The 19,853-nt window shown below is 41.5% G+C and overlaps 1 protein-coding gene across 1 annotated transcript; it reads left to right on the top strand.

Annotated features, from left to right (window-relative positions):
* Positions 1 to 4,099: 4,099 nt before the first annotated feature.
* Positions 4,100 to 6,812, top strand: LOC124686909 (ATP-dependent zinc metalloprotease FTSH 5, mitochondrial-like). The gene is made up of 5 exons (XM_047220786.1): positions 4,100 to 4,277; positions 4,600 to 4,797; positions 4,912 to 5,351; positions 5,436 to 5,912; positions 6,017 to 6,812. The coding sequence occupies exons 1-5, from the start codon at positions 4,103 to 4,105 to the stop codon at positions 6,764 to 6,766; spliced, it is 2,040 nt and encodes a 679-aa protein (XP_047076742.1). The 5' UTR covers positions 4,100 to 4,102; the 3' UTR covers positions 6,767 to 6,812.
* Positions 6,813 to 19,853: the final 13,041 nt, after the last annotated feature.

Below are 19,853 nucleotides of genomic sequence, written 5' to 3'. Positions count from 1 at the left end.
GAGACCTTCTTTCTCTGATAGAAGAGCTCGATATGCTGATCGCACTGAGTACATGCCACTCATTTCGTAATGCCACATGATACAATCTTCACCATCACTACAACGAAGAGGTATCTGTAATATTGCATCAGCATCTGGCGCCACAAAAATTGACCGAACCAGTTCTGATCGCCATTGGAATGAAATTCGGTCAATGGGTTCAGAAACCCACTCTTCATCTGTGTTGATTACATCGGACGCCTCGCATACAAGCTTGGTATCCACTTCTCCTGCCAAGTTGACATCGTGGAACCATCTCCAATGCGTTTGATTAAGCCAATATTCAGATCTTGTTGTCTCGCTAGTATTGCTCTCCACGTCTTGGATGTTATACTTGGCGGACTAACAGTCATAAAATCCCCATTATGGTAATACATGCTCCAAAGAGCTTGAGCACGCAAAGATTGTGGCTGTGTTAACAGCTTCCATCCCCGCTTTTCCAAAAGTGAGAAATACCCATACCACTACAACTCTTAGGCCTAGCCATCTTGTCCCACGCTAGCCAATGCATTGCCTTCTTGTCCAAAGATCCACTCCACCAGCACCTTGCCATGAGATAAATGATGTTCTGACAAGATCCTTTTGAAAGCTGAAAACAACTCATTCTATAAGTGGACATGGCTTGGAGAACCGGCTTGATCATAACTTCATTTCCCGCATCTGACATTACCTTGTCCCATCCCGTGATTTTGCTCCTGATGCGGTCACGTAAATGTGGCAAGTATTTCCCATTTACTTTGACTAAGAAACGAACAGAAAAGACACATTTCATAATGAGATTAATCATGTTTTTTGGGAAACCGAGATTGTGGATCATTGCTACAATAAAATGCCACTGGACTCTGTCATATACTTTCATCATGTCGACCTTTTTTTTTCCGATAAGGGGTGATTTTATTACTTAAAAGATTTAAGCTTATACCTGGCCCCTGCATTACTCAATGCACACATCCGCACACGAACCAACATACACATACAGTTACAAAAGCGTAAAAACAACTAGAAACGAGTAGACTACAAGCTACAACATTAAGGCTACTGAGGTGGAGTAATCCTCAAATTATGCTGACACCCATGTTGGGTAAAAAATTCCTTCGTTGTATCTTTCAACCATGTAGATACCTCCGTAAAGAGGCTGCGGTCCTCCATACGGCGAAGAGGCGACCATGAACGGAGCACAGCACTGCACCCTGTAGATGACCTGCGTAAGAGAAACATTTTTGTTATTAAAAATCTTGTCATTTCTACATAGCTAAAGCGACCAAATAACGGCAAGTGCTTCCACCCGAATAAGTAATTTGAACCTACGATCCACCCCATTTAGCCAATTACCAAATATATTGGCAATGCCCGCGGCGGGTACAAGGTAGAACCTATTTGGATGATTGACCATATAGATCCAGCGAGTTGACATTGGAAGAACAACTCTTTTATTGTCTCATCGTGATGACAAAAAACACATGTCTTACTTCATTGCCAATTCCTCCTAGCAAGGTTGTCCTTAGTAGGGATGACCCCTCTAGGAAGATACCATGCACAAATCTTAGTCTTTAAAGGTATCTTCATTTTTCAGATCATCTTATTATTTACTACCGGCACAGTAGGTTGAATCAATGCTTTATACATGGAGTCAACAGAGAATTTTCTATTCTTAGTAAGATTCCAACTGAACTCATTTGTCCCGTGCGTCAATTGGACGAAATCCAAGCACCGAAGCAAGGCATTCCAAGATGCAAGTCGTGGGCCAAAAAATGTTCGTGTGAACGTCACATTCGGTGGTGAAGATTCCAACACCTTAGCTAAGGTATCATTTTTGTGACGTCCAATGTTGTATAAAGCCAAATATTATTCTCGGATGGTGGTATTGCCTAACCATATATCCTCCCAGAACCGTATCTTAGATCCATCTTTAATAGAGAAGGAACCATATGGGAAGAAAATATTCTTTGTTGCCATAAGTCCAGCCCAAATCGCCAGGTTTCCAAATAATTTGGGAGAGCGCACTTGAGCCAATGTACTTTCTCTTGAGGATGTCTTGCCAAACACCATCTTCGGTAAGAAGCTTATACAACCATTTACCAAGGAGAGCTATGTTCTTGACCTTGAGGTCATGAACACCTAGCCCTCCTTGATCTTTCGGCCGGCAAACAACGCTCCATTTGATAAGCCGGTATTTTTTCTTCTGACTATCTCATTGCCAAAAGAATCTTGCTCGGAAATAATTATGTAAGACCCCTTTAGGTAATTGGAAGAATGAAATCATATATAATACCATATTTGTTAGTACTGAGTTAATGAGCTTCCACCTAGAGACAGTAGTTTCCCTTTCCAACTACTAAGCCCTTTTTCAGTCTCTCCTCAACTTGTTTCCATTCTGCTAAGGTGAGCCTCCGGTAGTGATCGAGAATGCCCAAATAGTAAATTCAAAATTGGCCAATTCCACAACCGAATAGTTCAGCATATAGGTTTGCCCCGTCTTGAGCTTCATCGAAGCAGAACAACTCACTTTTATGAAAATTAATCTTTAGACCAGATAATTGCTCGAAAGCTAATAATATTAATTTCAGGTTTCTTGCTTTCTTAAAGTCATGTTTCATAAATAGAATTGTATCATGAGCATATTAAAGTACGGAAAGACTAACATCCACCAGATGAGTAACGATTGCTTCAATTTGCCCATAAGCTTTTGCACGTTCAATAATTATGGCTAACATATCAACTACTATATTAAATAGCATTGGTGATAATGGATCGTCTTGTTTTCAACTTTTTTTCGTAATAGGGGTTATCCGTGATCAAACATCCAGAGATAAAAGCACTTTGTTCCTAAGTAATAGTTTCGTCAGACGTAGAGCTATTGTCTTAGTACAAAGTTCTTTTTAACGGAATTGTCTTAGTACAAAGTTCTTTTTGATGAAATTGTCTTAGTACAAAGTTTATAAATCACAGTGCACAAGAAAATTGGCCGATACTATTTAATACTCCCTCCATGCAGAATTATAAAACGTTTGGGAACTATTCCCGACCAGATGAAAAGGGGTAAAAAGACAACTCTACCCTTCCCTGATTTCGAATCGGTACGCCCAGATAACTGCCGGGACAACAACCGGTTTAACTAGCTCTCAATGACGTTGGAAGAACCCTGCGGTAGAACCATCAACCATGAATGCCTTGGAAGGATGCATTTGGAACAGGCGACAGCGCCCAGGTCCCTGCCCACCGCCGAGAAAGTGGAGAGAGTGGGCGATGACGGCGAGGAGCGGCGGGGCACCGCTCGCGACGGCCGGGAACCGCCGCCGCAGTGCTCGGTCCGGACGATTTGGGGAGGCGGCGCGCGGTGGAACCAAAGCGCGAGACCTCCTGAACAGCTTCGCCGCAGGTGAATTCCGTCTCTGCGTCATTTTATTCTCTGCAATGCTCCAACATCGAGCCTTACCTGCATGATCCGGGAGCTCCCCGCTCGGATTCGGGAGGGAGCTGGGCTAATTGGTTGATCTTCCTGTTGGAATCCTTTGGGGTTGCGTTGTTGGAGTCCTTTGGGGTAGCGTTGATTTGGTTGCAGAGACCTTCTCTGAATCCGGCGGAAAACTTGCTCTCTTTCCATCATCTGCTGCTAGCTTCTCGGTGTCAGCGTCGGCGCCGATACAAGATTCTGTAAGCCTTCCCCGGGCAGGTGCAAGGTGCAGCAGAGTTGGACTAGAGATCCACATTTGATCGATCGATGCAGTTAAATAACTTAAATACTGCCCATGAAGACTAGAGACTATCATCACGAGAGTGAAGCCAAAATCTCAGGAGGTGTTGTCTCGCCGAGCGACAAAAAGTTTCGAGCGATTCTGTTCTTGGCCTAAACCAAATCCGCCGTAGGACGTCCTGTTGTCCATCATGACCTGCCGCGTCGCCCTCTCCAAGGTCTCTCTATCTCTTTCTCTCGCTTTTTCCCCATCCTGACTTTGCCTTGTTCCTCACTGCAAACGAACAAAAAAATTTATTTCTTCTTCATACCTGATGCTTATCGATGCTGCACCTGCAACTGCAACTCTGCAAGGGCACTGTCAGATTGATGCCGCTTATTCCGTTGCCAATTTTGAGGCTTGAATACCACCATAAGCTTCAGCTGGATCAATCTTTGTGCGTGTTTGTGTCACAGGCTGCGAGTCATCTTGCAAAGCATGAAATTTACAGTAAGGTAGCGGAGGCTTCTGTTCCTGCTGCTGCAAAAGCAACTACTGGTGCAGGTACGTCTTGCTCTCCTGCACCACACGGATGAACGACACGTTTAATTGATGCACATATGTCGCAACTGCCAACTAGTGCTATTTTCAAATAAGAATTAGAGAAAGACCGAAAAGATTAGCACGCCCCCCTGTGCAAGCATGACATGAACAGAGAAAAAAGAACTTGGCAGTATTAGCCCAACTTAATTGTGCCCAACATCCTGTTTTGATCATACAAACATCTTATTAATTATATTCTACGCCTTGTTGGTTGAGACTTACCATTGAGGAGCTACTTAAATTTCTTTTGTAAACTGATCCGCTCTGTTAATGCTTCATACAGGTAGCGGTCTTCCAGCTATACGACAGAACTACCGGTCGAGCTTTGTTCGGGGCCTACGCTCTGACGCTAGAGAGTTTAATAGCAGCGATCCAGAAAGCATTATATACAACTTTGAGAGGCAGCCTTCATTGTATTCCAAACCTTCAGCTCTCTCGGAGTATGTAAAAGCTGTTGTCAGTCGTGAAATGCAAACGCGAGGTAACCCTGTTTCTTCTCATGCCCTTCTATACTACCAACCGTTATTTTTTGCCATGCTAAACAAGGTACTATTTGTTTACGACTCATTTCTACGTGGATGGATATTGTATGCAGGAGGAATTGGTAATTCAGCAAGGGTGGAAGGAATTAGCGGTAGTGGTAGTCAGCTCTTGTCAAAAGATGGTGTTCACGGTACAGCTCGTACACCGTTGCACATGGTTACAGTGGAGAAAGGTAGAATATGGAAACAGCTTTGGGCTACCTTCCGGGCCATTGCAGTTACTGGCCTTATAATTTATGGAGGTAAAGCTCTGGTTGACAAAATGGCTGACCACGGCCTTGTAATCTTTGCCGGTAAGGCGCCGCATGAGTTTGAGGAACTAGAAGATGAAGAATCTAGTGATTCAAAAGAAGATGGCAAGTTCAATAAAAGATTAGGTAAGTTTGATGCTCTGAAAGAAGTACACTCAACCACGAAATTTAGCGATGTAAAGGGGGTCGATGAAGCCAAAGCTGACCTTGAAGACATAGTTCATTACCTACGAAATCCCAAGGTGAGTGTAACATTGCCATCGACCTTGCAGATCTTCTGGTTTTCAGCAATTCTTGTTGTTAACCTAGTTTCACATTGTTTGCAGCGATTTACACGCCTCGGTGGCAAGCTTCCAAAGGGTGTTTTGCTTGTGGGCCCACCTGGCACAGGGAAGACCATGTTGGCAAGAGCTGTGGCCGGGGAAGCCGGCGTCCCTTTCTTTGCGTGCAGTGGCAGTGATTTTGATGAGGTGTATGCTGGTCTTGGGGCTAAGAGAGTGAGGGAGCTCTTTCTTGCAGCAAAGAAGAGAACTCCTTGCATAATATTCATTGATGAAGTTGATGCTGTCGGTGCGCGCAGAAATGCATTAGATCCAGCGTGGCAAAGGCAGACCCTGAACCAGCTGCTTTCTGAGATGGATGGCTTCAAGCAGAATAATGGGATTATCGTTATCGCGGCGACCAACTTCCCGCAGTCGCTTGATAAAGCCCTTGTCAGGCCTGGGCGTCTTGACCGTCAAATTCATGTTCCTATTCCAGACGTTGAGGGCCGACGGCAGATCCTCGAGTCTTATATGTCAAAGGTACATCTCCTCTACCCTGAAATATATGGCGCCTTTCACTTGACTTTTTTGGTCTTTAATGCAAGACTTAAACTTTGACCTTTTCTGTGAACTTTTCCTTGCAGGTGTTGAAAGCCAAGGGTGTGGATGCAATGACAATTGCGAAGGGGACACCTGGGTTCTCAGGTGCAGACCTCGCAAACCTGGTGAATGACGCCGCTCTCAAAGCTGCCAAGGAAGGGGCAAAATCTGTTACGATGCATCACGTAGAGTATGCCAAGGACAGGATCATGATGGGCAGTGAGCGCAAGTCAGTTGTATTATCTGATCGTTGCAGGAAGAATACAGCGTATCATGAGGGAGGGCATGCTCTCGTTGCTATCCACACAGACGGCGCTGACCCTGTCCACAAGGCCACCATTATTCCCAGGGACAATTCTCTTGGCATGGTAACACAGCTGCCAGTGCAAGACAGCATTGAGAACCTCACGAGGAAGCAGATGCTGGCGAGGCTGGATGTCCTCATGGGAGGAACTGTGGCCGAGGAGCTTATATTTGGAGAAACCGAGGTCACCACCGGCGCCTCTTCTGATCTAAGCACGGCGACTCAGTTGGCGACAGTCATGGTTACCAAGTATGGTATGAGCAAACGGGTTGGTCATGTTTCGTATGACAATGATGAAGGTGGGCCGACAGCCATGAGCGGGCGAACATCAGGTGTGGTTGACGAGGAGGTGAAAGAACTATTAGATAATTCTTACAAGAACGCGAAGACGATCCTGACGACTCACAATAAGAAGCTCCATGTGCTAGCCAACGCACTCCTCAAGCATGGCACTCTTAGCGGTGACCAGGTCACGAAACTTGCCAAGTAAAGTGGTGTTTTAACAATAGTGTAGTCAGCTATATCAGGAGTTATTTTTTTTTTCACTAGTAACCTTGCACGTGCAATGCACGTCTCAACTCTCAACTAATATAAATATAGTTAAACATAGTAGCAAAGGTAAATTTCAAACGGGTGCATGCCATCAAACAACATACTTCCTCCCATCCAAAAAAATGTGTCGGATCCCTTAGTACAATGGCACTTTACAAAATAATTCTTAGTATAATTCAAAACCGATGAACCCCCTCCCTAGATCTGGATCAGCCGCTGGCTAGCTCGGCTAACTAGCGTCTCGCTCGCAGCTCGCTTGATATCAAACCCGTCCAGAGGACACTAGTAGAAAAAGTCACATCAGTCCGGGTTGTGTTGCGAACCGGGATTAAAGTGTCTTCACATGGTTAGGCTTGAGCGTTTGGGTTAGAAGGGCTTTAGTCCCGGTTGGTAATACCAATCGCCGGCACTAAAGAGTTCCACATGTGGAGCACAAGAGCCCCTTTCTTCTTTGTTTTCCTTTTCATTTTCATTTTGTGTTTATCATTCAATTCCTTTTCATTTAGTGTTTTCATTTTTACTTTGTGTTTTTCATTTAACTCGATGCTGCTACATAAAACAATGAAGGAGCCATTACACAACACCGTTATGAATATAGACATCGTCATGAATGCATTCATGCATATAGAATATAATTTCTCTTACTATCTCTATTGTTTAAATATAAATCCCCCATGGTATTCTCCCTTTGGAGATATTCACCAATTCCTTTTGAATTGCTCATTCGCGATCCTTCGATAGGAGACCGTCCCGCATCCATTCGATCTAATTTAAAGAAGGGGATCAATATATATGAATGAAACTCAACATAATTGATGGTAATAAAATAAGATTGTGAATATTGTTTACGTACATGAAGTTGTTGTAGAATTTTTTCCCGCTCACAGGTTGTCTGGCGAATGAACTCGTGAACGTAGTATCCACATAAATTATTCCCGTCTTCCTGCCACAAACACTTTACGAGAATAGAGTTTAATCAAAATAGTAATCAAGCATGATAATGGTATTGAAACAAGAATCAATGATATGCGCGGACCTAGCTATAGTACTACTTACATTGAGATCTCGAAATTCGAGATCCTGCCTTGATGAACCCTTGATGAACCGTTTCCAACCCTGCCCGGCAAAGAAAATTAGTAAAGAAATTATTAATTACTTGATATCAGGAAATGAACAAAAGATGCCGATATAGGGCGATACTGATTGAAATTACCTCTGGAGCATTTCAGTCAGGTCCGCCCACATCTCATGGTCTTTACGTTTCGAGTCCATGACAAGTGCTATTCCTCGGTCAACTTGAATGATTAGCATAATAGAGTGGAACCTACGCATGCATAACTCATCAATTACACTTAACATCGAGTAAGCGAAATCGAATGTGAACAAGATAATAACACTCACTTGAAGTTGTAAGGAAAAATTATTTATGTTTTGGTTTGTTGTTTCTTTAAAAACCTTAGCAAGTAATCCTCTCTGCTCTTGGCGTATTCGTTTACCGTAACTTCATAAATGGTATTGGGTCAATCGATCCAAGGTCATATATTTGTCCTCTTTTGCATTCAAGAATCTTAATTCTGCATAATAGCGTACAAAAAATATATAGTGATGATAATTATTCATGCAATGACCAAGCTGAGCTAGAGACTTAATTACAGAAATAAATCACTTAAAACAATAGCAACTGACGAGAGATTTGGCGATGGCGTCTTGATTGAATAATTGAAATAATTCTTCAAAGTCAATGTGTATCTCATTGTTTCCACGGAAGTAATGCTCCTCTCTAACTGCTGCGATGAGCATGATGCTCCCTTCCGCCGAGGCTTGCATGTACCCCTCATGCAATCTTCACATTTGTGTTTGTAGATGTTGGACCTACTCAGGTCTGAGGAGAGGCTTCCCGTACTCGTATCTATATGCTAATTTAGTCATGGGAAAGTCTTCCTTGCTTGTGAATTGAACAATCGTACCAAGATGTTTAGCCGCTTGTGCGGCTAGTCGTGTCGTCTCTGGATGATCTTTGTTTGTGCTACCGCAACAACCTGCCATGCTCTTTGTTTCTGAACAAATGTTTCAACTGTGGTATTATAGGAGCATACTACATCACCATGGCAGAACCCTCTTCCTGGGGCGCTCACCCTCAACATCATCAGAGCTATCTCGTCTGATCTTATACCGCAATGCAGTGCATAGCGGGCATGCATTCAAATTCTCGTACTCCTCACCGCGGTAGAGGATGTAGTTATTAGGCATGCACTAATCCTAGAGGGCAGACTGTGGAAAATCCTCTAAAAGTCGCATCCTCTAGGGAATTTAGAGCAGCACTAAACCCTAGAGTCTAAAAAAATTAGGATAGAGGATGAGACAGAGGATGTACTAGTGCATGGGGTGTTTTAGGGATGAGTGATTTTTTCTTTGCACCTCACCCTTATTCTAGCAAAAAAAATCTAGTGCATGGAGTATATAAGATTTCAACAAGAATTTTGTGGTTGGTGACTTTATAGTTCACAACTTAATTACCACTATATAAGTTTGAGAGAGATGAAGAATAGTAACCGATGAAGATAAGGAAATGAAATTGGATTTCTGAAGAAAACTATCTTTTTTTTTCGAGGATGGAAGAAAACTATCAGAGGGAATAAGGAAATGATATTGGATTTCTGAAGAAAAATAACAGAGGGAGGTAAGGAGATGACGTTGGTGTTCTGCAGATAAAATCAAGTCAAGGCAAACGAAAGCTCAAGTTGAAACAGCGTGCCTTCCGTAGCAACACCGCAGCGTGTGAAGTTGCCGCCGGACAGAGATGAGTAATGCCACCACCAGATTAGGTGAAACTGAAACTGAATCTGAATGTCGACGGCTCGTTCAAGGATGACGACGGTTCAGCTAGGATCGGCATGCGGCCATGCGGGTATGGTACTCTGTGATGGTGTTGGCCAAGTGATCTTCTCGTCCCGCCTGCAGCTCCTCCACTGCAGTGACCTGTATGAAGCTTAGTTGCGTGCATGTACTGAAGCTCACTTTGTGTCTAGCTTTAGGCTTTTAGCTAGTACCGCCTGGAAGGAAAAAACGATCATGCCCATGGTTCCTTGATGAACGTCTGTATCAACTGTCGTCTGTATTTCTTTGCAGTTCATTTTCCAGTGTTTTGGTTCCTTGATGTGCTACATGTATCATCAACGTAATAAATAAGTATTCTCTCCGTGTGATCGCCTTCTTTGGTAGACATATCAACAGGTTGCTCAACGACGTATTAAATTCTTAAACGAATAAGTCTTGAGTTGTGGAATTTTTTTGTACTTCCACATTATGCTGGCATATCTACTAATCTCGAAGAATCATAGTGCTCTCAAGGTGATCATCAAATCAATATAATATATCAACAGCATCAAACGACCAGCTGATACAAGATTGTCATGGTTTTAATTCAAACTTTGAACTAAAACCACGAGACTTATTATGGATCAGATGAAATAGGTAATTTACAAGGCTGCGATATCAAAACTTGAAGGTGGTGATGGGGTCCAGCTGATTGGTGAAGTTGTGAAGTGCTGCATGTGTCGCCAATATCCCCCTATCAGGGCCAGCTGATTGGTATAATGAGTAATCGTCGATCTTATGTACAGGAGTATGCGTAAAAAAAAATCGAGAAATATTATTTGGCGAGTATTTTTTTATGCATGTACTCTACTTCCACATGTATTGCATGCAAGTATGCAAAGGTTTGCTTTTATACACCCCAGTTTATGGATTTTAGGTTATATTCACCTGTGGTCTCAATAGCTTCCCCAATAGGCCTATTAGGGTTTTGACATGTTTTTATTTTTGGCTCAAACGGACGCGTCCAATAATGTGTCGGTGCAATCCCGAGCCTAATAAAATATCCGGACTCCTGTACCGACCCTACATACAAGGTGTTGGACGGGTGTGCCGGCTCCGCATATGCCCACTTGGATTTCGGGGGTGGGCCCATCCTAGAAGTGAGAGAAACGGTGGTCAGTTTTTTTAAAAGTCGTGCATGAGGTTGGTTGTCATGGTAATGGAGGCTCCGATTCCCTAGGCCATGCAGCAGTGCGTCGGGATGCGATGCCGATTTTACATTGCACGCGGATGCCCACGCACCGACACCAACAAATCTTCTTAGCGCCGTAAATGCATACGTCGGCCTTCTCCTTTTTATTCACCTTATTGGCGTCCCCTTGCAGTTATCCGCTCACCGCAACCCTAGCTCCCACATTCCAACTCACCACCTCTGCGATGTTGCACACCCACGAAGCCAACAGCAGCGGCCTCGGCACCAGCGAAGACGAATAGGAGCCTCGCACGCTCAACCTTAACATGGAGGAGGTGGCAACTGCCACGATGTCTGCAAAGACGAATATGACCTTCACACGCACAACCTCCAAAGGGAAGGTGGAGACATCCTTGATACCAACGTCTTCTACCAACAATTAGGATTTTTTTTATGTTTTTAGTTTAAATTCTGCAAACTATGTATAAGTTTCAATGAAGGTATGCAACTGTTGGAGATATGCCCAAGAGGCAATAATAAAATGGTTATTATAATATATCTTTGTGTTTATGATAATGTTTACATATCATGCTATAATTGTATTAACCGAAACATTGATACATGTGTGTTATGTGAACAAACAAAGAGTCCCTAGTAAGCCTCTTGTATAACTAGCTTGTTGATTAATAGATGATCATGGTTTCGTGATCATGAACATTTGATGTTATTAATAACACGATTATGTCATTATATGAATGATGTAATGGACACACCCAATTAAGCGTAGCATAAGATTACGCCATTAAGTTATTTGCTATAAGCTTTCGATACATAGTTACCTAGTCCTTTCGACCATGAGATCATGTAAATCACTTATACCGGAAAGGTACTTTGATTACATCAAACGCCACTGCGTAAATGGGTGGTTATAAAGGTGTGATTAAGTATCCGGAAAGTATGAGTTGAGGCATATGGATCAACAGTGGGATTTGTCCATCCCGATGACGGATAGATATACTCTGGGCCCTCTCGGTGGAATGTCGTCTAAATAGCTTGCAAGCATATGAATGGTTCATAAGAGACCACATACCACGGTACGAGTAAAGAGTACTTGTCATGAGACGAGGTTGAACGAGGTATAGAGATACCGATGATCAAACCTCGGACAAGTAAAATATCGCGTGACAAAGGGAATCGGTATCATATGTAAATGGTTCAGTCGATCACTAAAGTCATCGTTGAATATGTGGGAGCCATTATGGATCTCCAGATCCCGCTATTGGTTATTGGTCGGAGAGAAGTCTCAACCATGTCTACATAATTCGCGAACCGTAGGGTGACTGATACGTCCATTTTGCATCACTATTTTATATCATAATTTGCTGTTATTCATTGATATATTTCATATTTGGAGATGATACTTATGTTATTTCATCTATTTTGCATGTTTCATGATTATTTGGGGATCGCGCACCGGAGCCAGGTTTCTGCTGGGAAAAAGCACCATCGAATGCAATATTTCGGAAGATCAACAGTTGACGGAAATTATATGAAAAATCCTATTTTTCCAGATGACGAAGGGAGCCAGAAGGGGGAGCCGAGGGGACCCGAGGTGGGCCCTCCTCATAGGCTGGCGCGGCCCAAGGCCTGGCCGCGCCGCCCTGTGAGGAGGGGGCCCACAACCCCTCTCGCCTCCTTTTCTTCGCGTACGTCTTCGTCCCGAAAACCTAAGCCCCAGAGGATAGTCGCGAAGAGTCACAGCCGCCTCTCGCGGGGCGGAGAATACCGAGAGAGAAAGAGCTCTCCGGCAGGCTGAAATCTGCCGGGGAAATTCCCTCCCGGAGGGGGAAATCGACGCCATCATCACCGTCATCGAGCTGGACATCATCTCCATCATCATCACCATCATCATCATCATCATCATCATCACCGCCATCTCCACCGCTGCACCTCGTCACCGCTGTAACAATTTGGGTTTTATCTTGATTGTTTGATAGGGGAAACTCTCCCGGTGTTGATTTCTACTTGTTATTGATGCTATTGAGTGAAACTATTGAACCAAGGTTTATGTTCAGATTGTTATTCATCATCATATCACCCCTGATCATGTTCCATATGATGTCTCGTGAGTAGTTCGTTTAGTTCTTGAGGACATGGGTGAAGTCTAAATGTTAGTAGTGAATTATGTTGGTTAGTATTCAATGTTGTGATATTTAAGTTGTGGTGTTATTCTTCTAGTGGTGTCGTGTGAACGTCGACTACATGACACTTCACCATTTATGGGCCTAGGGGAATGCATCTTGTATTCGTTTGCCAATTGCGGGGTTGCCGGAGTGACAAAAACCTAAACCCCCGTTGGTATATCGGTGCAGGAGGGATAAGCGGGATCTCGAGTTTAAGGTCTGTGGTTAGATTTATCTTAATTACTTTCTTGTAGTTGCGGATGCTTGCAAGGGGTATAATCACAAGTATGTATTAGTCCTAGGAAGGGCGGTACATTAGCATAGGTTCACCCACACAACACTTATCAAAACAATGAAGATTAATCAGCTATTGAAGCGAAAGCACTAGACTAAATTCCCGTGTGTCCTCAAGAACGTTTGGTCATTATAAGTAAACAAACCGGCTTGTCCTTTGTGCTAAAAATGATTGGACCGCTCGCTGCAATTATTTCTCTCGCACTTTATTTACTTGTACTTTATTCATCTGCTACATCAAAACCCCCTGAATACTTGTCTGTGAGCATTTACAGTGAATCCTTCATCGAAACTGATTGTCAACACCTTCTGCTCCTCGTTGGGTTCGACACTCTTATTTATCGAAGATACTACGATACACCCCCTATACTTGTGGGTCATCAAGACTATTTTCTGGCGCCATTGCTGGGGAGTGAAGCGCTATTGGTAAGTGGAATTGGTAAGGGAAACTTTTACTGTACGTGCTGTTTTTATTTTTGCCTGCTGCTATAAATCATTATGGAGAGGTCTTCTCTTGAATTCCTCTTTGGGAAATCTACTACTACTTCAAGGGTAGTGGATGAGGCGCCAGGTGAGAACGAGGTTCCATACAAAATACCTATGAAAATTATTGAACGTGTTGTGGATAACCGCTATGAAGGGGATGGAACTGTCCATCCTGGTGATCATTTACTGTTTTTACATGAATTAGGCGGGTTATTCAAATGTGCAGGTATTGCTATGGATGAAGTTAGGAAGAAACTATTCTCTATATCGCTGTCTGGTAAGGCAACGCACTGGTATAAATTGCTGAAGAATAGGGATTCTCTTAATTGGGAGGACATTGTGCCTCTATTTTATTCCAAATTCTATCCTCCAAGCGAAATTCACAAAGATCGGAACCGCATATATAATTTCTGGCCTCATGATGGAGAAAGTATTGCCCAAGCTTGGGGGAGATTGAAGTCTTTAATGCTCAAATGCCCCATTCATGAGCTTCCTGGTAATATTATTATTGATAATTTCTATGCAAGATTGTCTTTTCAAGATAAGACTTTGCTGGATACTTCTTGTTCTGGATCATTTACACGCAACAAAGAAGATTTTAAAAGGGACCTTCTTGATCGGATCAAGGAGAATACTGAAGGATGGGAGAACGACAAAGATAGAGAGTCAGGTATAAACTATGATTATAAATGCATTGAAGTTTTTATGGATACTGATAAATTTCGTAATATGAGTGCTACTTATGGTCTTGATTCTCAAGTCGTTGCAAATTTTTATAAAGCTTTTGCATCTCACTTTGAATTGCCTAGGAAGAATTTTGATAAGTATCATGAACCTTATAAAGATAAAGTTGATTCATCTATAAATAAATGTGCTATAGTTGAAACTGTTGATCATATTCTTCCCGAAGCTTATATTGAGAAAACTCCTTTCCCTGCTAAAATGAAGGAGTACTCTGTTATATCTAGTGCGGTTAATAAAAGTGCAAAGAAACCTGTAGAACCTGAAGAACAAATTAAGGTTGAACCTGTTGTTGCAATAGTTAAAGATCTTGTGACTGAAAATATAGAAGATGGTCATATTATTTTCTGTAAAGATGCTTCTAATATTGTTTCGCATCCTAATAAGTCTAGGAAAGCTAGTGTTCCTATGCTCTCTGTTAGAATTGGTGATCATTGTTATTATGGTTTATGCGACATTGGTGCAAGTATTAGTGCCATTCCTTATGAGCTTTATACGGAGATCATGCATGAAATTGGTTCGTGTGAACTTGAAGATATTGATGTGGTTATTCGGCTAGCTAATAGAGAACTATCTCTCCTATTGGTATTATTCGATATGTGGAAGTCCTATGTGGTAAGATTAAATATCCTGCTGACTTTTTGGTACTTGGTTCTGCTGCTAGTAAGTATTGTCCTATCATTTTTGGTAGACCTTTCCTAAATACTTGTGGAGCTGTTATAGATTGCAAGAAGGAAAAGATTGTTACTAAATTTGTTGGTGAATCTTATGAGTTTAATTTCTCTAAATTTGCTAAAACTCCTTATAAAGCTGATTTGCCTAATAATGATTTTAGAGTTGAACAGTGTGCGTCTATTGCTCTTGCTCCTAATAATCCTTTGCAACAACATTTGGAGAATAGTGAGAGTGAAGTCTTTAGGGAAGAAAGAAATGAGCTTGATGAAATTTTCCTTCGTCAACCTATTCTGAAACATGACTTACCGGTTGAAGATCTAGGTACAACACCACCACCAAAGGAAGATCCTGTTTTTGATTTAAAACCATTGCCTGATAATCTTAAGTATGCTCATATTGATGATAAGAAAATATATCCTGTTATTATTAGTTCTAAGCTTTCAGATATTGAGGAAGAAAGGTTATTGGAAATATTGAAGAAACACCGAGGAGCTATTGGTTATACTCTTGATGACTTGAAGGGGATTTCTCCCTCTATTTGCCAACATGCTATCAATATGGAAGATGATGCAAAGCCTGTTGTTGAACATCAACGTCGTCTAATTCCTAAGATGAAGGATGTGGTAAGGAATGAGGTATTAAAACTTCTTGAAGCTGGTATTATATATCCTATTGCTGATAGTAGATGGGTTAGTCCTGTGCATTGTGTTCCTAAGAAAGGAGGAATGACTGTTGTGCCTAATGATAATGATGAGCTCATCCCTCAAAGAGTAGTTGTAGGGTATAGAATGTGCATTGATTATCGAAAAGTTAATAAGGTTACTAAGAAAGATCATTACCCTTTACCATTTATTGATCAAATGTTAGAAAGGTTGTCTAAAAATACTCATTTTTTCTTTCTTGATGGTTATTCTGGGTTTTCACAAATTGCTGTTAAAGCTAAAGATCAAGAGAAAACCACTTTCACTTGTCCCTATGGAACTTATGCTTATAGGGATATGCCTTTTGGTTTATGTAATGCTCCTGCTACTTTTCAAAGATGCATGTCTGCTATTTTTCATGGCTTTTGTGAGAGTATTGTAGAGGTATTCATGGATGATTTTTTCTGTCTATGGGAATTCTTTTGATAATTTCTTGCGAAACCTTGATAAAGTATTGCAGAGATGTGAAGAAACTAATCTTGTTCTTAATTGGGAGAAATGCCACTTTATGGTTAATGAAGGAATTGTATTGGGACAAAAAAATTCCGAGAGAGGTATTGAAGTTGATAGAGCTAAAGTTGAAGCAATTGAGAAGATGCCCTATCCTAGGGATGTTAAAGGTATTCGTAGTGTTCTTGGTCATGCTTGGGTTTTATAGGAGATTTATTAAAGACTTTTCTAAGATTTCAAAGCCTCTTACTAATCTTCTTCAAAAAGATGTACCTTTTGTTTTTGATGATGATTGTAAGGAAGCTTTTGAAACTCTAAAGAAAGCCTTAACAACTCGCTCTCGTAGTAGAACCTCCCGATTGGAATTTGCCTTTTGAGATTATGTGTGATGCTAGTGATTTTGCTCTGTAGGCGCTGTTCTTGGACAGCGAGTAGATAAGAAATTGAATGTTATTCATTATGCTAGCAAAACTCTTGATGCTGCTCAAAGAAATTATGCTACAACTGAAAAAGAATTATTAGCTGTAGTCTTTGCTTGTGATAAGTTTAGATCCTATATTGTTGATTCAAAAGTTACAATTCATACTTGATCATGCTGCAATTAGATACCTTATGACAAAGAAAGATGCTAAGCCAAGGCTTATTAGATGGGTACTTCTTTTGCAAGAATTTGATCTGCATATTATAGATAGGAAAGGTGCTGATAATCCTGTTGCTGATGTCTAGATTGGAAAATATTACTTATGATCCTGTTCCTGTTAATGATAGTTTTCCAAATGAACAATTGGCTGTAATAAAGGTGAGCTCGCGAGAAAGTCCTTGGTACGCTGATTTTGCTAACTTTATTGTATCCAAGTACTTGCCTCCAACCTTTTCAGCTCAGCAAAGGAGGAAATTCTTTTATGACTTGAGGCATTATTTTTGGGATGACCCACACTTATATAAAGAAGGAGTGGATGGTATTCTGCGAAGATGTGTTCCTGAATACGAACAACATGAGATATTGAGTAAATGTCATGGTAGTGTTTATGGAGGACATCACGCCGGAGACAGGACCGCGCAAAAGGTTCTACAATCAGGTTTTTATTGGCCAACTCTCTTCAAAGATGCAAGGAAGTTTATTTTATCTTGTGATGAATGTCAAAGGGTTGGCAATATCTCCAGACGCAATGAAATGCCTATGAATTATACTCTTGTTATTGAACCATTTGATTGTTGGGAATTTGACTTCATGGGTCCTTTCCCTTCTTGGAAGGTAACACTCATATACTTGTCGTTGTTGATTATGTTACTAAATGGGTGGAAGCCATACCTACAAAAAGTGCTGATGGTGAGACCTCTTTAAGAATGCTTTTAGATTTTATTTTTCCTAGATTTGGAGTTCCTAGATATATTATGACTGATGGAGGTTCTCATTTTATTCATGGTGGTTTTAGAAAAACTCTTGCTAAATATGGTATTAATCATAGAATTGCTTCTGCTTATCATCCTCAAACTAGTGGGCAAGTAGAATTATCAAATAGAGAGATTAAATCTATCTTGCAAAAGACTGTTAATAAATCTAGAAAGAACTGGGCTATTAAATTGAAAGAAGCACTATGGGCTTATAGAACTGCTTATAAAAATCCCATGGGTATGTCACCATATAAAATGGTTTATGGGAAATCTTGCCATTTACCTTTAGAACTAGAGCACAAAGCTTATTGGGCTGTGAGAGAACTAAATAAAGATCCCAAACTAGCCGGTAAAAAGAGATTGCTACAATTGAGTTCTCTAGATGAATGGAGAAGTGAAGCATATGAAAATGCTAAACTCTTTAAAGAGAAAGTTCAGAAATGGCATGATAGAAGAATTATAAAAATAGAATTTAATGTTGGAGATAAAGTCCTATTGTATCGGTCTCGTCTCAGATTTTTTGCAGGGAAATTACTCTCAAAATGGGAAGGACCATATGTCATTGATGAGGTGTATCGATCAGGAGCAATTAAAATTAGCTCTCTGCAAGGTAATGCCACACAAGTGGTGAATGGACAAAGAATCAAGCATTATATCTCGGGTGATTCTTATAATGAAGATGTTGATGTTATCCAAGTGGTAACTCCGGAAGCTTTCATCAAAGGCCAAGTTGACAGTCCTGCAGAGTCCGACTTTGAATAGGTAACAGTTCTGGTAAGAAAAAGTCCGCGTTTAACTTTCCGAACAATGTTTTTGCAACTTTTGAAAAATATGAAAAATTACGAGATCGAAACGGAATGGAGGAGACGCACGAGGGGGTGCCCCCACAGGCCGGCGCGGGCCCCAGCCTGGCCGCGCCGCCCTGTGAGGAGGCCGCCTCGTCGCCCCTCTCCGACTGCGGTTCGACCCGGTACTTTCGTTTGTCGTGAAATTTTTTGCTATATAATCTCCCGGACCCCAGGAGGTCCGTATATCGTTTTCTCGACGTGTTTTGTTTTGAGCTGTTTCTGCCAGGATCCGTCTTTGATCTAGAAGCACCATGGTCTCCAACAACAAGGACAAGGAGCCTTCGGAGGAAGATATTCAAGACCCCGAGTTGAAAGAAGAAGTCAAGGAGGATACTACCTAGCTCCAAGGACATCTCCTCCAGGCACCTACCACCCTTTCCACATTCTAATTCATAATAGACAAACTGAAAGGGTTCCCAAGGCAGTGCTGCCCAGCAATTGGGATATAGATCATTCTAACGCTGCAGGAAGGATGAAGCCTGAAGCTGAAGAGTGGAGAAACAACTCTAAGAGTTGGGACTCGCCGTCGGACGTACTTCTTAACCGCGTCGAGCAAAATTCAGAGATGATCCGCAACCTCACGTACAGGATTGATGAGCTAAAGGAGCTCGTTGAGAAGCTTATCCGGAATTCACCATCACCACCGCCGAAGGAGTAATTCGTCATTGGTATTGGCATCCCCTTGGTTTGTTCCAAGCTTGGGGGAGTGTCGCGGTATCATATCATCACTATCTTTTACCTTTTTACTTTCAAGTAGTGTCATATCATGAGTAGGGAAGTTATCATATAAGATGTGTTGCGGTATGGAAGTATCTCTCTTTAGTTGGTTATCTATGTATCCCTTGGTGTGAGTTATCATTATGGAATATTAATGAGAAGTCTTATCATTTACATTGCACATCTTATTTTAGTTTGGAATCTCTATTATATGATTGATCTTGTTGTTAGTATTGGTATCACTTTGGGAGCATTGAGTAAATCTATTTGGTTTTGGCAAACTTAGAATTGGTCAATAGCAACAACACTTTGAGTTTTAAGTAGAGAAGAGGAAATACATGTAGATATGTTATTATCTTTCTTATTAGTTCCTAGCTTAGTATTCTGAAGTTAAAATTGTTTGTTCTTACAAGTAAGATGCATGATTATTTCTATCACATGTATATTTATTTGTTTCCCTCAACTCTTATGCTTGCTAATTAACCTTGCTAGCCAAAGACCTGTACCGAGAGGGAATACTTCTCGT

The sequence above is a fragment of the Lolium rigidum genome, chromosome 2 (assembly GCF_022539505.1).
Source record: "Lolium rigidum isolate FL_2022 chromosome 2, APGP_CSIRO_Lrig_0.1, whole genome shotgun sequence".
Lineage (NCBI taxonomy): Eukaryota > Viridiplantae > Streptophyta > Magnoliopsida > Poales > Poaceae > Lolium > Lolium rigidum.
This window is presented reverse-complemented; position numbering and strand designations above follow the sequence as displayed.

Coding starts and splice junctions, on each gene's coding strand:
- LOC124686909 (XM_047220786.1), top strand. CDS start 4,103: ATGCCGCTTATTCCGTTGCCAATTTTGAGGCTTGAATACCACCATAAG. Junction 4,798..4,911: donor TCGTGAAATGCAAACGCGAG/GTAACCCTGTTT, acceptor TATTGTATGCAG/GAGGAATTGGTAATTCAGCA. Junction 5,913..6,016: donor TCGAGTCTTATATGTCAAAG/GTACATCTCCTC, acceptor TTTTCCTTGCAG/GTGTTGAAAGCCAAGGGTGT.